This window comes from Numenius arquata, chromosome 5 (genome assembly GCF_964106895.1).
Source record: "Numenius arquata chromosome 5, bNumArq3.hap1.1, whole genome shotgun sequence".
In the NCBI taxonomy this organism is placed as follows: domain Eukaryota; kingdom Metazoa; phylum Chordata; class Aves; order Charadriiformes; family Scolopacidae; genus Numenius; species Numenius arquata.
In genome coordinates this window covers 56,928,743-56,944,040 of record NC_133580.1, presented here as the reverse complement: position 1 = coordinate 56,944,040, position 15,298 = coordinate 56,928,743, and the positions used below count along the sequence as shown (strand labels likewise).

Genomic DNA, 15,298 nt, shown 5'->3' with positions numbered 1-15,298 from the left:
CCCATTATTCCACCTTGTTACTCAATGGCTTATATATGTGGAAGATTTCTGTGAACTTATAGGTATAACTGTGAGAAAGAATAAAAAATGCCTATTCTAAATTAATCTTTGGAGCAAAATGTTCTTTACACTTTATCATGATACTGAAGAAATGGCTCTACTAATATTCAAACCACATAGTTTGTATGAAGGAGTAATCAGCACAAATCAACCATCTGCCTGATGCTACTACCACCCTGTCTATTGAATCCAGGTAGCAGTACTCACGGGAGTAGCCGGCAGTCGTGCCCTCCTGTGCTCTCGTGAAGTTTTCTCTGTCGCTTCCGGCAGTAAGAGACAGGGACCGGGTGTCTGAATCCGGGGAATTAGTTCTGGTGTCCATATCCCCTTTCAGAATAAGCCAACTCGTCTTTAGCTGGAGAGAGCAAAAGCCTGCTATAGGATTTAGGATTTAACATCTGAATGCAGTTCTCCTACTTCACCTGTCTGGGAAGTCTCATGAACTGATTGTATATTTATGCTCATTGCAACTTTTACCATGCTTTATCAAATGATAAAAGTTGACTGTATCATGGGGCTCCCTGTTAGATGCCACAGCTACCAAAAACTTTTAACTTTCAGCTGGGCTGAGGATAGTTTGTCTGTTAATTAAGCTGCCCACTGCACACCACTTTAGAAAATGCACTGTGCAGTTTTCTTATAATTAATCTTCTGTTAACATTTTTCTTGTATGTTCATATGCACCCTAAGTAAAAGTCCCTAGGGTTAGCTGAATCACCAATGTATATATTGAGACTGAGTGAAAATCGGTGAGCTTATTGCTCTTAATCTCAATACCCCTATTCCTTTCTTTACTGTAGAATGTAGATTCTAAACCCCCTGTGTGAGAGATTGAACCTTTCTATATCTTCTTGGAAAAACCTAAAAGTAGTAATGATTATGTTAGTTATATGAAAGAATACCTTTAAGTAGAAACATGTTTTAAAAAACAGTTGCTTCAAGAAAGATCAATAAACTACTCCCTTTTGTTCTTTCTGATCATTACCTTCTTACTGTCCTGGTCCAAACTTCCATCCTCCCCTTCTGATCTCCTTGCGGCTGGAAGATTAAGTTAATTTTAAAAATTAGAACAGATTACATCTTTTTTTTTGTCTTCTGTTTTGCCTGTGGTTTTGTTCCAAATATTTTTAAGAGTGGAAAAAGAAACAACTAAAAAAACCCAAAACAGCTGGGCAGAAAATTCGATGTGTAGAGCTATGGTTTCACAGAATTACTTAAAATCATTTTGAAATGATTACAGTAATACTCATCCTTCAGGCACACAGTAAATTTAGACAATCTATTCTTGCTGGACTTTGAACCTATCTTTTTAGGAAGCAACTATGTTTAGCAAATGATTGGTGGGAAAAAACCTACATCATAACTTGGGGACAGATTTATATGGTCACTGCATACAGGAGCAAGTCATTTCCCGATTGTTCTGCGTTATCTTGACCAGGAAAGTACATATGGTTACATAGATATTTTGTGGTCTGCACACCTGGGCCTCCTACCTTCCCAAAAAGGATAGGCAATGATGGTAAAGAAGATAGGAACAAATTTGGTGTTACCTCTTCATGAAATCTGTGAGAGGCTGTATCAGACTCTAAAATGCACAATTCTGTGACCAACCACTTTTCTGACTATATTGCCCTCTTAAAGAGTATTTTAATAAAAAAATATTGCTGATATTTTACTTTTGGTTTATTTTCTTGTAACTTTCCAACTTGCTGAGAAGAAAAACTCAAAACTGAAAACCTAAAAGCTACTCATTAGATAGTTCCCAACCATCAAATGTGGTTTTTCTTGTCTTTTATGTTCCAGGCACTGAGTTACACCTCAGAATCTTACAGAAATATTTTGTGCCAAATTTCATACCATTTCAGGTAACTTCCTAAAATTTGAGTCCTACTTGCCTTTCTACCACTCTATGTTGTTTTGGGGAGAGTTTAATGGTACAAAACTAGAGTAATGCAATGATCTAGCTTGATTTTAAGTCCATGAGAAGTCATCATAACAAGGGGGTTGTCTGCAATGCCTGAGTACAAAGGCAACACAAGAGCCCCAGGCAACACAATATAGCCAGAAAACATATTTATCGATAATAAAAATAGTATGATTGTCCTGGTTTGAAGTAAACAGAACCAACTTTCTGTTTAGTAGTTTTACATCTTAGCTAGGACTCTTCTAATTCTCTGAAATTAATGGCATATTGTGGAGAAAACTGCTCGTTCTTAACAAAAGTTAAGGCTCGGATTAGACTCTCAGGGAGAGAGGTGAGGAGATCTAGTTGCACCGTTAGAAGTGCTGCAACACTCCCAGCAAGTTGGGAAGAACTCTGCCCTCTCCATTTCCCCAGGCAGCATGTTTGCAGAGGACCTGCCCTGCATCTAAACATCACGGACAAAAGGCCACCACCATCAGCATTGCAGTGCTACTCAGGTCTATTTTCTAGTGCCATTACACAGCTCACACGCAGACCTTAACTGGTTTTGTTGAGGAGGTGATACTTAAAAAATGACAAATTGCAGTAAGGAAAAAAAATCTATGGGTTAGAGGTGAAAACCTGTAACTGTAAAAGGTGGTTTTATCTCTCTATTTAATGTGGCAAAACAAATCTGGGTCATAAAATAAAAACAGCATTATGAAAAAACTCAAGGTTTTTACAGTTAGCTGCATCCTGACAAGGGCATTTTCCCAAGATGGCAAGCTGCTTCTCTGAGAAAGAAACAGAAAGAAATACCCATCTATGACAGATGAAGAATAAAGTCCCTACATTTCAAGAAAGGTTTAAACCTTGTTCACTGATATTTTGGGAGCATACCCTAAACCACCAGTCAACAAGTTGTTCCAGGTTATATGTACGGATCTTGCTCTCACTAAATCAGAAATCCACATAGAGATTCTGATACATTTTTGGAAATTGTTTTTGTTTCAAGATGTTGATGTTTTCAAAGGAAAAAAAAACAAGTTTAATCCAAAGAGTTATTCAGAGATTTCAAACGTTCCATGGGATCTTGAGAGCATCTGACTTCAAAATAGTTAAACACCAAGGTTTTATACAGAGGAGTACAATTAAAACCAACGGGGGCCATGAAGGCTGGCCCCTCCCAAGTTTCTGAGAGTGCTTTTTCAACACATGGTTGGCAGATAAATCCAAGTGGCCTGAATTTCATCAGTGCTAAGCATTAGCTTTATTGCTACAAGGGATACTCAGTTCTGCTGTGAACCCCAATGTTTCACACGGATAGGTGCTCATATTGCTGAAGAACAAACCTCTTCATTTTCTTTTTTAAACTTTGAACTATGTTCAAATATTTCTGAAACATGAACACACACAAAAGAACAACCACACAGGTTCCCGCACTCTACACTTTCTGATCCCAGCTCTCAGTCTGATCTCTACATGTCCCATTCTTCCACCACCTTTTTTTCATTCTGAAGTTGGGTGTTTATAATAGAAACACAGAAGCTGTAGCTACAGCAAATCTGTTGGGCACTGCTGTAATTGAAACCTTTTAAAGCCAAATGTTCTGGAAAAGCTTCTTGCACTTTTTGTTTTAAAGAACATTTTTGTGCTTGTTTGTTCAAACTTGGTCTCTTCAATGAAGGAATGTTCTCTGGCTCCTTTTCATCATGTACCAATTCAGTGTCACGTTAGCTTGAGGAGCTGAATCATCAGCTGCTCATGTGTTCATGCTTTAGCCAGGAGTTCTTCCAGAATAAAAGGTAAATTGTATTTATTTTTTCATTTATTTTTTTTATTGGAAGGAAAGTTTATTGATTATTTTTTTTGGTTTTGAGTTAGAGTAAATCATGCTTTGCTCTTCAGTAGAAAAATGAGCATGTATTTTCAACATAACTTTTCAGAACTTCTATAATCTATAAAAGAAAGTTTAAAACATATATCCTTATTAACCCATAGAGATTTCTGTCTCGATAATTTAATTCTCTGCTCACTCCAGTGATTACAAGGAACAACTCCATAGAGCAGTGCAAAATTGACATAAACCAGACTTCGACTGCGTATCTGAAAGATGGAAAATTGATATAAAAATGCCTGGCCTGGAACAAAAAAAAAAAAAGCGGCTGCTTAGAATCATCTTTGCACACCAAAAATATCTGTAATGTTAAATGACACAGCCAAGATACAGGACATCAGAGCCATATCATCAGCTTGTGTAAATCAGTAAAGCTATGCTGATTTGCACCAGATGATTGTAACTTTGCATTTGCTCATGATCTTTCCAAACACCACTGTAACTCTCAACTTTTTCCTTTGACAGTAGCTTTTTCGCTCAGCCTGAGTAGTTACCTCAAATGATTTGTATATCTAAAGACAAGTAGGAATTAGAGAGCTTGGGCAGAATATAAGGTTGGCAGATTACATTAAATCAAGCACTAAACCAAACAGATACAATCTTTTTGCCTTAGGGGTAACATTAGTTTGTTCAAGATTGTGAGCAGAAAATGTATATCAAAGACTAACACCTAAAGTGCACTGAAACGTCAGTGAGCCTGACTTTGCTGAAAACCGTACCCAGAAAAAACAGAGAGGTTATCTAAATCTGGATGATTTGAATGTGCAGTTACTTCAGCATGAAGCACCAGTTACCGTGAACGTGCACAGGCTGACTCACTCAGTTGGGAGACATCAGCTGACAATTTTCTTTCTCTTACTCTTGTCTCAGATCCAAACTAGAACTTCATCCAAAACAGAAATAACTGCTGTTTTCCGTGAAAGACAGTAAAAAATGATAACTACATAGAAGCATAATTTTAAAAACTATGTGAATTGGGTATTTTAAAACCAGTTAAAGCCCCCTGTTACCACAAAAGAAAAATTTGTAAAATGTATTTTCCTTGTTCTGACCATGAAGCCAGTGATGTATCAGCAGTTCCCTAACCTTTCACTCACAGAAAGTTTTCATCTATTAGCTAACGCTGAAGTATGGGAGAACAGACACACGGAGATTTCTCACTCTCACATATGACACGGGAGGTCACCTCGGTGCGGACTGTGCTGCAGAAGGTGACAGGATGGGAGGGGTTGCTCGAACAGAGACACTGGTCACAGGCACAGACTGGACCTTTCCTTGCCATAAAGTGTGGCATAGCTTCGCTCTCCCATCTGCACCCCCAAAGACACAAGCTTTCATCCCCACAGTGCCATAGCTACTGCTCACTGTGTGATAAACATCTCTCATATCTATTTTATTCTCTCATTCATTCCCAAGAAGGGGAGTAATCATTCTTTTTTTTTTTTTGTTTGGGGCAGATTTATATTATCTATTTTATTTTCTTTTTTGTCCTATACTTCTGAGTCCAGGAGTACCGCAGTCATGACTCTTAGTCAGAAGCATACTTCTGCACTTTTCAGGCACCCTATTGCAGCAGAATCCATAAACATTTGATTCAAAGATTAATAATGGAAAAAAGAATTCTGTATGTCTGTATCATAAACCAACATCATTGCCAAACACCACTGAGAACACAGTAGGAACTGACAACAATATGGAAATTCCATTGATGTTAATCAGTGAAATATACAGCAAAAATAATAATAGAAGAATGCAGACTTTATATTTCTTTTTTTTTCACATTTACTAGAGTCTTAAGTCAAATCCCCAGTGGTACAAAACATCACATATTTCTTGCTGTTGTTTAGAAACTCAGACAGCAATTTTGTTGCTGGGTTTACCAAAGTTTTTCCAATCATATCTTGGCAATATTATCAGCAACTGAATCTGTTCCTCACTGCCATGGTTTGACTACATTTGTTCCTGATATTTTACATCTTGATGAATTTCAGATGAAAAGTACGTATTTCATATACACTACTTATCAATGAACTTTTTTTTCCCAGCAATGTAGCAGTCAGAATTATTTACAAAACACTAGATACCCCAAGACATGGACTAAAAGAGAAGAACAACCTCCTACATTTATGTTTTATATCATTCCATACATAAGAAAATTGCTTTCAAGTTATTATCAGCTCTGAATTACCAAGACAAATCAAAATACCATTATCCCGGTTTTAGAGAACTTACTGAATCCTTGGATATCATCTTATATAAAATGCTATTTAATTTCTGTGTTACTTTTTTTCCTTTTCTATTTGAGATTGTGAGGCCATAATGAAATGTGAAGACTAATTCACTAATTCAGAAGTCAATATGCATTTCTTTACAAGGACTTGTAGAGAAAACTGCAACAGAGAAAAGCAGACTGTACCATGCTGTTTGTAGATAGGAGGTTTCCTATAGATGTTATCTTTTACGCCAGTGTCTGAGGAAAAGGAAAGAGAAAGGAAAGAATAAAAGAGTAAGCAAGCAGTTCAGACCATGCTGCTCTTGTCTCCTCTCAACAACACTAAAAATGCAAACACTTCAGCAAAGACTACGCATTCATTCAGTGGTTTGTCATTCACTCGTTATTACAAGAGAATGAAGCCTTACCCATCATCCTTATATATTTATAACACTGGCTATACCTACCACTGCAGCATAATCCCCCTTAAGTCCCTCAAAATGCTTTAAGACACCTTGAATGGCATCCATTTGCGGAAATGTTGGTGGTTACACCTGCACTACCAACGCATACTTCATAGAAAATGAAGAGAAACTGGCTACAGTTGTCACTGCTTAAAATAAAATCCATATACAGGTACAACAGACAATAATAATCACACTTCAAAAGGGACTTTTTCCATTAATTATGAAGAAAGTGTACATGTTTAATATAGATGTTTATACTGGAAATGTCCAATATTCTTACAGGAAATTCTACAGTTTGTCTATATTTTGAATTTTATAGCTAACCTGGCCTTCCAGGAGTTTTTCTGAAAGCCCCCAGAGCCACAGTCCAGGGTTCCCACATCGTGTTGTACAGACAACAGATTTACTTAGTACTACAGACTTGAGCAGATACAATTCCCAATTACTGTCTGTTTACAGAAAGTTAACCCCAGCAGCGAAACTTAAATAAACTATTCCATTGAGTAAGTAGATGTGCTTAGCACTCAAAAAGCTAAACACTGTGGACATAAATTTAATGTGGTTGTTGACTGAATGTGAACTTGAAAACAGTATAGTACATACGCAAAGACACAACCACAGTGAGCCTCCCAGAGGTCTAAAGTCTTCCAGCTATTTTTAGAGTCTATGCTGATATGATTCTTTAATTCAGAGAGCAGATGGATAAGGAAAAAAAAAAACAAAACCGAAACCCCTTCAGCCTTCCCTCCTGCACACAAATTCAACAGACCCATGAAGCCATGGCGCTATAAATAATTGTATCTTTGTAGGCTTAATAACATTTGTCACTATCTTCCTCCTCTAACGTATTTTTTATATACATAAGCACACAGCTCTCTAACTCCTTCATTTCTGACACCAAGTTTAACAGATTTTCACTTATCAAACATTTTCTTCTCTTGCAGTTCAAAGTTCACAAATCAATGCAAAAAAATGAAATAAAATTACATTCAGAAGAGAATAAACAGGTGCCAGCAATTGAAGATCAAAAGCTAAGCAGTGAATGCCTACCTGGAATATGGAAATGCCTAGGAGCCTGCTGATAGACAGAAGGTGAAGATTTGCTGTCTGAGTACATGGATAAGCTTGGAGTGCTCCGACCACTTTCACTGCCTCCAAGGGGAAGAGCAAAGAAAGCAGATAAAAGAAAAAATGGAAAGCAAAGTAGAGTATTTCAAGCATAAAAGCTTGTTCAGAATGACTTGTTAATCCAACATTTTTAAATATATGGTTTTTGTAAAACCCATTATTTTTCAACACGCTGTAATTGGCTCACTCTCCAAACATCTCATCAGTAATGAATATCTGATGTATCAGATTAAACTGCCCCACTTTTAAACTAACACTTCTGTTTTAACAACACTTTAATGAAGAAAATAAAAGGATAAGAACATCCACAATCTTGTAACATGTTTTGCATACCCTTAACTGAATAATCTGACAATCAAGTTTTTGAAAAGTTTAATGCTATGGCCCATAGTCTGCCCCTGAAACCAGGAATGAAATCATTCAGTAGTGCTTAAATTATCTCAAAGCAGGACTAGGCCAAAAACCAGATGTTATGGTTGATAAATATTGCTGCATACACTAGTGACAAAAAAGATGTTGAAATTTGGTTCTTAATTGCAAACTTTTCCCACAGGTAACATGCCACAGCATATTTATGCAAACAAGGTTGGATTATCAAGTCATGGACCTATAATGCCATAGTCCACCAAATTTCAAGATACACATATGAGTGATCCATATTCATTTTCCCACTTGTTTTATCAAAAGCTCAGCAGGTGCCATTCATTTCCTCTTAGCTAATTTCCCCAAAGCACACTCTATGGCATTATAGTGCTGCTTGGCAAACAAAAAAGTAAAGCTCTACTTTTTTGGGACTTGTAAAATCCATATAATTTACAGCACTGTTAAGCAACTGGAAGCCAAACATGACATTTATTCTAACATAAAATGGTTGTTAATTTGCTGTTATTGTTTTAGTGTGGATGGAGCACAAATTTAATGGCTAGTAAGGATGAAATTATAGCAAGTTTTTTGGGGGGTAAAGAAAGTGCAGCAGCTCAGAGCACTAGATCTGTAACTGAGTTCTGCCCTCAGGGAGGGGAAGTTTTATAACCATAAAACTACTGGATTACCATAACTGCCGAGGCCACGCCATGGAGGTAGCCTCTGCTGAACCCTTGCCTCTGTTGACAAGCAGTGGACACATGGTCATCGGTCTGTCACCAAAGCCAGCCTTGACATGCACCACTGAAGTCAACCGGGTAGTGCCACTGAATTCGATGGGAGGAAAAGGAAGCCAGAAGAGGTCAGAAGAGTGTGCTGTGTATCTCATGATGATTCACTACCTAATCTGTTCTAAATTTTGTGTCTCTTATTTTCATAGTTGGTGCAAAATTAAAATTTGAAAACTAGTCAGCCATTACCACTGTGTACTCAATAAGTGATTTCTTGTTGAAAAAAATGTAATCAGAGCAGCTGAGAAAGTGATATTTCAACTGCACATGCTGATAGCCTGTGGTCCTTCCAAAAAGTAAGGTAAGGATTATAACATTACTAAAAATCTGGTGCATCACCACCAGCTTGCAGTCAAGTTGTCCTCAGACAAGGAACCAGACCGTTATTCAGTTTCTTGATTCCCACTTTGCTCTTGGAAGGAAAGAAGTGGTGACAGGTTTTCACAGCACATTTTCTAATTCCCTCTTTCTTTGCTGCTTGCTGCCCAGATGCCTGACCATCCCTACTAAATGGAAGAAGCCTCTACGTCCTTCCAAATTTGAACGTAAATAGCAGTGCTGTGCACTTATTTAAGTAAGATCCTTTAAAACTCCAATAACCTTAAAAATCTTCATCCCAATGTGATGTTACTATTGGAATTTTTTAATTTAAAAAGAAAAGGAAAGTTGTCAAGTGATTTTCACAGTGTATCAATTCCTCATTTACTTAAAATTAGTGTATTATTAAAACCTCATAGTAATATATGACTTGCATGAATAATTATTTCATTGAGCAGTGACCCCAAGGTGCCAGCACTGTACATATATAGAGAGTCATTCTTCAGGGACAGGGTAGGGTGTCAGCAGGGAATAAGGAGGAAGCATTGATTAAGAGGAATAAACTTGTAAGGAAAAAGGATGAAGGCACAAGTACTGGGGGGCTGCAAATCTGTGAATTGCTCAATGGTAGGATCACCTGGGTGGAGCAGTTTGCACCTCTAACTTGTTCAAAAGGAAAGAATTAAGGATGAAATGAGGGAAAAGGTTCTTCTTGCAGCCCGCTCATCCACGCTGATGCACATTTAAATTACATTTATAACTCTGCCACTGATTTGGAAAAACACAAAAGAGCAGTTGTATTTCACATTTTGCATGCAAAATAAGTATTTAATAATAAAGCAAACCAAAGACCCATGTAGAAAGTTCATGTGTAGGAACTCCAGACAGTCATTTAATCTAGCCTGTAATAAAAATCTCTAAAATGGGACTTTGCCAAGAATTTGTCTCTTTCAAGGTTTGCCTGGTATACGTTGAAGAACTTCAAACAAGGTCTCAGAGAAACTAACACTACCCGAGAGAGATATTTTTCAAACTTCTGGTTTTGTCTTTTGCCGCAAGGAGCTGCAGGCTGTGATCTGCTCTACTGGTCAGTGGAGAGCGAAAAACCAGAATCATGAATTCCTTCCTGGATTTTGTTTAACTTGGAAAGAATCTGGAAAGGTTTACTTTGAACTTGAGTGTCAACCACAAAAACTTCCTTGTGTCTTTTGGCTGCTGACAGGGTAGGCTGCTCTTTTAACCTTATGTGCGCGGAGCCAACTGACCAGCTCAGACCATGCTTTCTTTTCAAGGCACTGTCAGGAAAAGGATCATATTGTTTATACCCCTTCCTAGTCAGCTTTTATCTTATCTGGGAGAATGGGAGATTTGATAACAAGTTACAGTAAGAGCTGTGTAAGTTCGGGATTGAACAACAAACAGATATCACTGGTCTAATGAGGGAGATGTCAGAGCCTGCTCCCAAAACTGGATCCTTTCATATCTCTGCACATGGTGCATTAAGCTAGACAAAGTTTTTTGAAGTTTGATGACTAATTCTTTTCAAGCTTTCAAAGCCAAATTAAATGGGCTTTGGAAGCTGTGCTCCTGCACTAGAAAGGCAAGATACTTTCCACAACCTTTTAAGTAAGTGCTTTTTCAGTAGCGCTCAGCACAGCCTGTACACTCACTGGCACCATCACCTCAAGAGGAAGAGTTACACCAAGCATCAGCACTTGGAATATCACACCCTATGATTCGCAAGGGTGTGAACTGTGAAGCTGTCTTGAAGCAAAGCTGCCACAGGATTTATTTCGAAGATGTTTTGATGACAAAAATCCTTAAAAGACCACAACCAAATCATTTGTCTGCATGACAAAGAATAGCTCATCCTATCACACTTCATGGGAGCTAGACTACAGTATACTGAAGAAAGAACAGGATCTCAGTAATCATATTTTTTGCTGGAAAAATTATGAACCATGTAATTCTCAGGAAGTATACGATGCAAACTCAGTGAAGTCAAAAGGAAGATTCTGCCTGTTTTAATTTCCCTAGGGCAGTAACATTTCTGTCTCCTGGAAGCTTGAAGAAATATTTCTTATGACGATTGTGGAGTACTGCTCTTACAAAGATAATAATCTAGCATTATTAAGCAGTGTATTATTTTTGGACTTAATCAAAAATTTTTAAATGAGTGTGATTTCACTTTAAAACTGAAGTGACAACATTAATCTTGGTCTGGATACAAAGCAACTATTTCTACAATCCTACTCTCACCACACTAACCACTTTGAAGACAAAAAACCATAGCACATTGACACCCTCAAAAGGCTTCTCAAGATAAGGCAAAAATACAGTGTGCAACTCAGAGAAAAGAATTCGGAGAACTTGAAGAGGACAGGGGCAAATCTGCTGACCCCTTTTGGACTGAGACGTTAACTCAGTGTAAAACAGCGGATAATCTATACAACATCTGCAGGTCTCAGAATTACCTATACAGGAAAAGCATAAACAGCCCTGCCTTCCTCAGAGGAGCACTGTGAGGCACTATAAGCTACTGCTTGCAAAATATTTCAGGTCCTTGATAAAAAGTGCCGCAGAACTGCAAAGTATTATAATTTTGATCACACAACGAATAATTGTTTGGGCACAAGGAGCTGCCACTTGAGGTTTTCTTCCCCCAAACAGCAGCACAAAGTAATTGCTGCTGCTCTGAGCAACAGTGGGTAGCACTGAACAGAAACCCACTTTAACAGGAGCGCTGCTAAGCAACTGCAGGCGGGCTTTCAAATAAGAGCTTTCCATACAGTGAAACTGGGCACTGCAGCACAGGTTTTTCTTACTCAGTACATCAGGTTGGATGATATCATCCAAATTTAGAGGACAGATTGAAAAATTGTTCATGCAATGCCTCAGGCAATACTAGGATGTGTGCCAGCTTTCCAAGAAGTGTCTGGGGGTGGGTGGATGTGTGAGTGTTTGTGGGTGCGGGAAGGAGTTTTGCAGGTAGACTTTACAATGGCAACAATCAGTTTAATCTCATCAGCTTTTTCTTCCAAAATTTTCTCTCAGGGATCACGTTTGGGAGACTCAAGCCCGATTCCGTTGCTGCTTATACCAGTGAAATTCAGCTGACTTTGGGCAGAACTGTTCTGGATGCATTAGGGCCCAATAAAGTTGCATTAGTTATTTTTCCAAAGGTGATGAGCGCCTGCTACTCATTCGAGATGCAAGTCTGGTTCCTGCAGAGGCTCACTTCCTTTTCTGTAATGGTTATGAAGGCAAGAAGAACAGTTTTGCAGGTTTTTTAAATCAAACAGTACATGAGAGTCAAAGAACAGCCACTGGAAATGTTTGGCATTCAACATTCATGTCTCCTCCCCGCTTGTATTGTTACTAGAGAGAACAGACTCAGGGGAAGACACGTGGTAGTTGAATGTCTTCTCTTTCTGACATTAAACTAACTAGCTAAAAAAATAGCCTTTGACTCAAAAGTTCTTGGCATTTCTTGTTACTGTCTCACATCTGCAACATGGAGGTCATTAAAAGTTAATATCCACTGCAAAAAAATTTAATGGCAAGGAGACTAGACTCACTTACTCTGTTTTATAACATTATTTGCTAACCAGTGCAGGTATACTGATTTAACCAACTTTTCTGGCATAATTTTTGGTAATGCTACAAATAACATGAAAAAATCCCTAAGTGCAGGTTAGAACATTAGATAACTGATCATCCAATGTTGGATCCAACAGATAAGCTTGTTGTATTTATTTAGCATCACCAAAATAGGGTAAACACTAAATTTTAGGACAAACTGACTTTTAAATTATTTCCCTCTCTTTTTTTTTCATTCGAAAAATCTAATCCCTTCCCTTTACCCCTTTGAAAAAACACTTAACACTCACTGAAAAAAAGCAAAAATAAAACAACCCATACCCACTCAGTTCTTAAAACTTATACAGTACATCAAGAAAGCACTTGCACAAAATTAAGACAAATTTTATCCAAGTGGAAGCCATGCTTGCACAGACATAAAAGTGAAACACATCTGAAATAAGTCTACAGTAATCACAGCACGGTTTTGCATTCCTGGACCTTACCTTTGAAGAAAGGGATGTAATGATGTCTGAATGTAGATGTAGGGCTTGGGTGTTGGGGCAGGGAGATGCAGCTACTGGTACCAAGACTCTGAGTACCAGCTGGGGGCAACAGAGAGTAAGTGAAAATAAACTATTTAGTTCACTTACTGAAAGCCACAAATTACAATGCCATCCTTTTTTTTCAGGAACATTTTCCTCCTGATGCTTAGAAAACATATAGTTTGTATTTAAGACTTCTGGTTATTGCTAAAAACATCACAGTGGCCATACTATGTGGTTGGCCAAGGGACATGGGCTTTCTGCAGACAGAAAGAGTACCATATAAAATGCTGATAATGTAACGCATCAGAAAATATTCCAGAAAAGGCATCACAAAAAGCATAGCTGTACTCAGGGGAAAATCTGCATATTCAAAAGATGCAAGAGGGAATGATATATGCTCATAATGGATCTAATGAAATGAAATGGGGAGAGCCTTGTCTCTGCTGAGAACTGTGCTATGAGTGGGTCCAGTTCTCAATGCCGTCTGTGCACACTGGTAGAATTTAGTTCACAACACACCACGGCACTCAAGTGCATGACTAATTTGAGCTTTGAAGAAACATCCTGAAGTTATTTGAGCTGTGAAAGTTAGATATGTGATTGAGTACTTTGAAAAACGTTCTCAGACATCATCTTTGTTTGCTTTGTTGTAATAATATCCTGATAACATATTTTGAAGGACTAATGGCAATTATTAAAAATGGCAATTATGATGACTATCTTCTAAATTTTCAATGAATCTGTAAAAAATTAGAATTAATTTGGAATTTTGCTTGTCTTTCCTCCTTTCTTTAACCATGTGCAGCTAAACGTAAGCATGGCACAGCTGCCAGACCTTCGGCGGAGACCAATCTTTCCTCTCTTTAATGGATCTTTGATACTCTATCTCATTTCCCCTTCATCAAAGACTTTATGTGGTAAAAATACTCAATTCCTGTAAAAATTATTTGTGTTACCCATAAAATTTTCATTTCCACTGGAGAGATTAAGAACTCCCAATTTTCCAAACTAGTTTATAATTATAATCTATCCCTAATGAAATGAAAAGACACCAAGAAAATAATACAAACGCTCTGTGTTTTCCACCCAAATGATGGAGTGGAGAAAAATTAGAATGAATTTTGAACAATTTAGTTGATTATTTCTAAGGATAAAATTCTATACAATGCCAAAATACAAAGTGGCCTTTGTACGAGGCCCCCAAGCAAACATTAAAACGGGGTGACCCCCCCCTATGCAACAGGAACACCAACAGAGCTGCCACTGCAGGCCAAAGCTGCAGTAAACATTGCTGTATGCTTCTCAACTAAAGCAACTTGGACTTCAAAATCTAGCCATTAGAACCACTAGTCACTCCTCCAGCTCTTGCACTGTGGAGAGGAGACACAGACCATTACCTTGCAGTACAAGAAGGGAAATGAAGTCACTCAATCACCCTCTTGGCTTTGTGTGCATTCACTGCTACCATGCCGCACCGTGAAAGAGCTGTGGATTGTGTGTATAGCCTCAGGCAGGATGGGACCAGGATTAAGTCCTTTAAACTGTTCTATCTTCTGTTTACAGATACATCAAATCAATCTTTCTAGATGCTTGTTTTCGTTTTCTTAGATGCTCATTTCTGAAGCACTTGTTTCCTTTCTCCCCATGGGACCCTATATTCACAGTAAATACATCACTGCAATGAACTGCTACTCCACCTTAAAACCCTGCCTACTGGAGTCTATCCTACTTACAACATAAGACAAAATAGTGGAAAAATCTAGAGAATAAACAAGGCTGCTTTTCAATTACCTGGTCTGCTGTAATGCTGAGGAGAATGGGAGGTTGGAGTGTAGCGACCATAACCCAGTGAGCCAGCAGAGCTAGGACTTGACGTCCTGTACTGCTTGAAAGATCTGTCATCTTGGTCACCCTGAGAGGAAAAAAGGAAATATGTCATTAGGGAAGAGAAATCACTTCCAAAACAGGCAGAATATGCCATTTTGCACATTTCTGTGCCATGTAGGTGAAAGTCGATGCTGTCGTAACGCTC

The 15,298-nt window shown here is 38.1% G+C and overlaps 1 protein-coding gene across 1 annotated transcript in view; it reads right to left on the bottom strand.

The window, feature by feature from the left end:
* ABLIM2 (actin binding LIM protein family member 2) overlaps nt 1-15,298 on the bottom strand; it is a 146,224-nt gene that overhangs the window by 23,039 nt on the left and 107,887 nt on the right. Inside the window, exons 11-16 of the mRNA XM_074148116.1 lie at nt 15,058-15,178; nt 13,225-13,323; nt 7,590-7,691; nt 6,277-6,330; nt 1,046-1,098; nt 268-415 (exon numbers count right to left, since the gene is read on the bottom strand). Of these exons, the coding sequence (XP_074004217.1) occupies nt 268-415; nt 1,046-1,098; nt 6,277-6,330; nt 7,590-7,691; nt 13,225-13,323; nt 15,058-15,178 (577 nt within the window). The remainder of the gene's footprint in view (nt 1-267; nt 416-1,045; nt 1,099-6,276; nt 6,331-7,589; nt 7,692-13,224; nt 13,324-15,057; nt 15,179-15,298) is intronic.